At 32.5% G+C, this 6000-nt stretch overlaps 1 protein-coding gene across 1 annotated transcript; it reads right to left on the reverse strand.

Moving 5' to 3' along the window:
- Positions 1–78: 78 nt before the first annotated feature.
- LOC125203905 (jasmonate ZIM domain-containing protein 1-like) lies at positions 79–2500 on the reverse strand. The gene is made up of 5 exons (XM_048102416.1): positions 2140–2500; positions 1902–2028; positions 943–1286; positions 801–858; positions 79–248 (listed from the first exon to the last, which is right to left on the reverse strand). Exons 1-5 carry the CDS (start codon positions 2306–2308, stop codon positions 143–145), a joined length of 804 nt encoding a protein of 267 aa, XP_047958373.1. The 5' UTR covers positions 2309–2500; the 3' UTR covers positions 79–142.
- Positions 2501–6000: the final 3500 nt, after the last annotated feature.

The following is a 6000-nucleotide window of genomic DNA, read 5'->3' on the forward strand; positions in this document are numbered from 1 at the left end:
ATTTCATAGAAAAGTGTACAATATGTTAAGGTCTTGATATCATAGATAGTGAGAGTGGAAAATCAACTGCCTAAGACATTACCAATCAAGAAGTTACTACTATAATAAAAGAATTATAAGTACAACTTGGAAAAATGAAACACTAATCTTTTTGATAAGGGAAGCTATTTAGGTCAATTGGTTCATCACCCTTGAAATTGTGTGCAACATTCTCTTGATGATTATGGTATGGCCCTCTCACAGCAGCTCTGAACAAGAAGCAAACATTGATAAGTTTACATTAGAATTAATTACAATAGTATATAATGAAATTTTATTAAATTTCACCACACAATCGGAGAACATATCGTATGCAATTGATGAATTTTATTCAATTTTCGCTTCAAAATGTCCGGTCAATAATTTCGTCCAAACATTTTTTTAAAATCATCTTGCATTGAAAATGTTCAAATGATTGGACAAAACCGAATATTTACAAACAATAAAAATATGGAAAAACAATTGCTTGCACATGACTAATATTATTGAAAGAATGAAAAAAGGATAGTTATATGTTGAAATTAAAAATACAGAAACATTAAACATATCATATTAGTTGTTGGCATATTCAACTTATATTTCACATGATAACTAAATATTTCAACTAAAATTTACTCATAAATTTTCTACAAAACTTATTAGAAACCAAGTTTCTCCCTCCAAAATTTTCAAACTACAAATTTTTAAATTCAATATTCATAACTATAAAACTGTAAATTACTAAAATTCAGGATAGAGAAATAGGAATAAAAGATGCATACCTATCTTTCCTCTTCTCAAGAAACCTATGAAGTGATGATCTCCTTGCAATTGGCAAATCTTCAACCAAAAAAAATAAAAAATCAATACACAAACACAACCACAAATCATTCAATAAAAACATCCATTTTCATCTCAAATTACCTGATCCACTACCCTCAGAATTAGTCGAGAGCTCTTCCTCCCCTCCCGATCTCGACGGCCCGGCTTCGCTCACTCCAGCCTTGCAGGTGTTCGACGAAATGCCAACGTGCTGCTTCCCAGCATGCGGCCGCGGAGGCAGCCCCTCGCGCGGGCTAGACGCCGCGGCCATGGGATTCGGCCGCTCTGGAGCGGCCATGCTCGTGGCCGTGATGCCGTAAGACATCTTCGAACCGCTCTTTTTGGCCAAGTGCACGACGTCTCGAACCTTATCCGCCGGAAAATCGTCGAAAACCAACACCTTTCCCGAGTAAAAGATCGTCAACTGCGCAATCTTGGGATCTTTGCTGAAAGAGAAACAAGAATTGTAGGAATTGTTTAGCTCTTATTGAATTGCTACCTACACAATTATAAAAAATAAAAATAGAATTAAAAAAGTATTTATACAGACATGGAGTATAACAAGTACTACTATTTAACATTAAAAACATAATAGTGATTCTCTATAATCTATATACCCCTATATCTGTACGGACTCGAATCCTCGACCACTTAATTTGAGAAGAAGCGTCTTACCGACTAACATAATTTAAAATAATATTGCATAAGAGTGTATAAAGTATGGACTAGCTAGGTAGACAAATACACAAAATAGGTAAAATAGATAGATAGTACTCTAGTACTATAAAACTTTAAAAACATGTTATTTATACTTTATTTCACCAAACTCATGATTTTTTAATCCACAAATTGCATAGGCAAATTGCTTCACAATCCATTAAACAATGGCTTCTAGTAGTACTAATACTAATTAACTAATGCACACACGCAATTATTTATTTAATGGCTCAAATAATTAATTAAATGCCGCAAAACATTATCAACGTGATCGCGTATTAAATGAGTGAACAGTGCAGTGAAAAATGGAAGCAGTAAAGTAGTTTGAGGAAGACGACAAATACCATGTGCTATCTTTATCAGAGCCCTCTTCCACCGCCACAATCGGAATTTCCGTCGCCGTAACCGCAGATTTCACCGGTGAGTCCGTGCTCGCACGTTTCGCCGCAGCAAGAGATGATCCAGGCTTCACTGAAATCAAAGGAAGGAAATTTATCAGCTGAAAAGGTGAATTAACTGTGTAAATCAGTTCAATTCATCGCTAAATTCGCCAGATCTATCGATTATGTGAGAATTTGTTACCTAGAGTTTCGATGCTTTCAACTTTTCCTCCGATTTCGAGATTTAGGTCTCTGAGGGTGCCCTTCTGCTTCATGTACTGGCTGAGGAGATTGCAGGTTTGGGCGAAATTCGACGTCTCGAGCGCCTTCCCTTTGCTCCGGCCGTGAGAGGTGTCTCTCGCAGTCCACATGTTCGACGAATTGACGAGCTGAAAAAAGGAAGGTATTTTCGAGCTGGAAATTATGTGGTTTGCGTTTGTTTGATGAATTACTCGTGTTTGAGAAGTTGGGGGAAATGAATGATGGAAAATTGGGAGTAAATAAGAAAAGGGGAAGTTAGGCAACCAACCGGGAATAGTAATATATCGAATTTCATGTGCTTGAATTTTGATATTATTTGAATTTGTGTGATGGAGGAGAAAGAATGTGGGTTGTGTTCATTAAACACGTGATAATTGAGTGGAGATAAAGTGGAAAGGAATTGGTTGTGGTGGGGTAGGGTAGGGTGGGGTGGGAGGGTCTAGCTGTATTCAAGAAAATTGTGGACCTTGTGAAAGAGGGAACATGTTGTATTGTATTCCCTTCGTCCCAAATAATTCGACCCATTATTCCATTTCGGATCATCCCACATGATTTGTCCCACTTCACTTTTACTATTTCTGGTAGTGAATCTCATATTCCACTAACTCATTCATTCTCATATTTTATTATAAAACTAATCTTTAAAAGTAGGACCCACATCCCACCAACTTTTTCAACTCACTTTCCATTACATTTCTTAAAATCCGTGTTGGGTCAAAGTGTTCCGAATTATCTGGGACGGTAGGAGTATGTATATAGAGTCTAGAAAAATGGAAAGGGGGAAAGGACAAAGATGGGTGAAACACATGCACAAAATTGAATTATGTAAGTGGCAAATCCATAACATACTTTTGGAGGGGACAGATCCATTGGTGAAAATGGTATGCAACGAATAAATGAGTTTTTGTTAATTTAATAAGACGAATATTTTAATTTCAGAAGTTGAGCTGTTTAAAAAAAATCTGAGAGGAATGTTATTTGGTGTCTTCTTCAAAGAGAATTTGTGGACTCGGAGTAGCCATGGTAACTTCGATGCTAGTAGTATATCTTTAAATATTCGTGGTTAATTGACCTTTTATCTAACAAGAAAGTCATGATCATATTGAAAACAACAATAGTAATGTTTCCATTATTCTTATTCCCTATTTTTACTTGCATATTATTTTTCTTCCTTCTCTTTTACTTTACCAATTATAATTTAAAACCTGTATCATTCATAATCTTATCTATTTTTTCATGGACGGAAGGAATATTAAAAAGTAAAAATTTCAATATTTAAATGACTTGTAACTAAACGAGATTGTTACAAATAAAATACATATACCAGACCTTAACTATAAAAAAAAATTTATATAAAAATAATAAAGAACGTAAATATAAAGTCTCAATAAAGAAAAAAAATGATTCAAAAATTGACGTATACAAATATCAGAAGAAGAAAGTCTCTACATCTATTAACGAATAAAAATTAAAAAAAATATTAAAAAGGAAATAAGTAAGTTTCAATTAAAGAGTGAACTACAAAAAAATTTATTGATATTTAAAAATAGAATTTTATAAAATTAAACATAATATTGAAATAAAGAAACAAAGTGAAGGATGACAAAAGGGAAGAAGAATGATAATTTTGAAATAATATCAAATTTAGTACATAACTCTGAAATAATATCTGATTTAAAATGTAAAAAGACTAAATTGTCTAAACCCCCCAAAAGGGTATTTTCGTCACGAAACAGTGAAAAAGGACCATTTTCGAGATAAACGCTTAGTCCAGGGTTGTCTGGGGATATTTTTAAAGTCCAGGGTTCATTGACAAGATAAACGCATAGTCCAAAAACTATTTTTTTAGTTCACTCTCAATTAAATCATATAGTTACTTGAAACATATAGTTGCAGGTACCCAAACTATATGAAAATATCATATTCAGTACTAAAGAGTAAGATAGAGTAATATCATACCCAGTACTCATGTACCCCAATTTTATGAATGGACAAAAGTGTCCTCCATGTATTAGAGTGCATTTTCGGTAGAAAAATAGTGTATATAGTGAAAAAGTACTACAAATGAGATAACATCTTAGCCCATGGATTACCTATATTTTAATAGTCCGGGGACTATTGGCGTTCAAAATGCAATGTTAAGGGACTATTTGCCTTTAACTTATTAAGTAATCTTAATATAAAATTTTATGTAATGAATCATATTTTATACTATTATTATAATAATAATAATAATAATAATAATAATAATTATTATTATTATTATTATATTCTCAATTTATAATTTAACTTAAAAATCTTGCTATAATATGACATCTTTTATTTAATTAATATTTGTAAATATAGAATACATAATACGCATTTAGATAATCATATTACTCACAACATTACTTTTTTTAACAAATAAATGAGAATGAGTATGAATCTAAGTTTCCTAATAATGTCACATGTGATTTAGTTAGTGTTTGCTAAAGTGTGTACACGTGGGGATTTCTTTTCACAAAAACTTCAAAAATAGTTACAAATAAAACAAATACTAACACATTAAATTCTTTGGCAACCATACACTCAATTATACTTACTATAATAAGTGTCAAAGTCATATATACAATATGTGTATATATGTGATCAAGAATAAACAAAAGGGGGATTAAGCATCGCACCAAGCTAGTTTTTTTTATAATCATATCATCACAACGAAACATGAAAAAAAAAATAATGTTGCAAAATTTCAATATCATTACTTAAAATATAAAGACTTAGCAAAACAAATTTATGCGGTCATCCCTAACTCTAGATGAGTTTTTTCAATGCGAGACAAATTTGACGCGGCGAATTGGACATGGACACATGGCTTTTGGATAACTATGAGGTTGAACAAAGCTTTAATATTTCATCGACTATAATGCCCTTTCTATAGTAGTTAACCATTATTATGGTCAAACATAGATGGATAGAAATTCAATATATTTGTCACATGTCAAAATAAAAATTAATTGCTCTGTATTTCAGGACTCCATACTCCATGTGTTTTCATACCTCCACAAATTAATTGTGTGCCCCGGGAGAGGAGAAAAAGCACCGCCACAAAGGGATATTAGACTTGAGTTATTCTTGCTAGCCTCATGCTTAATTTGTTTTGGCTACCTCCTTCTTGACATATTGCACATTTTCAGGATCAATACCATAGTATCTTATTAATTATCCACAACTAAGCTAAATTTACAACACTGAAATTGTGTATAATGTAGCTAATTAGGAGTAAAATATAAATAGAATTTATTGATCACTAATAGCCCATCCCAAGCATCGGTAGTTAAATGAATTAAAATATACCCCATGGGGAGTGTTAGGGTGCCACTATCCCTACCATCCCTTAAAATAACATCATACCACCATTCCTAGCCAATCATTTATACACGTGGACGAATAATAAGCTGCCACGTGGCCAAAAAAAATAATTTCAAGGATAAAAAAAGACGGCCAACAATATTTAATACCTTATACAACAATTTTTTTGAACAACAATATCCAACACGTTAGACAGCAATCTATAGATTGTTGTCTATCGTATTGAATATTGCTGTGTAGCGTTTATAATATCGTTGTATAAGTGGTGTTACAGTGTCATTTTAAGAGGAGTTGTCATTTTAACACAAACTTATACTCCATATAAATAATTATATGTAAGGGCAATTATGTCTTTTCAACTTCAATCTAAACACAAGCTATAAGATTTCTAATATACCAAACAATGTTACAAAAGTTTTACTTTTTACACAATCTTACAAAATCTTTACTC

Source organism: Salvia hispanica, chromosome 2 (genome assembly GCF_023119035.1).
Source record: "Salvia hispanica cultivar TCC Black 2014 chromosome 2, UniMelb_Shisp_WGS_1.0, whole genome shotgun sequence".
Classification (NCBI taxonomy): domain Eukaryota; kingdom Viridiplantae; phylum Streptophyta; class Magnoliopsida; order Lamiales; family Lamiaceae; genus Salvia; species Salvia hispanica.

Coding starts and splice junctions, on each gene's coding strand:
- LOC125203905 (XM_048102416.1), bottom strand. CDS start 2,308: ATGTGGACTGCGAGAGACACCTCTCACGGCCGGAGCAAAGGGAAGGCG. Junction 1,287..1,901: donor TCTGATAAAGATAGCACATG/GTATTTGTCGTC, acceptor TTTCTCTTTCAG/CAAAGATCCCAAGATTGCGC. Junction 249..800: donor CTTGAGAAGAGGAAAGATAG/GTATGCATCTTT, acceptor CTTCTTGTTCAG/AGCTGCTGTGAGAGGGCCAT.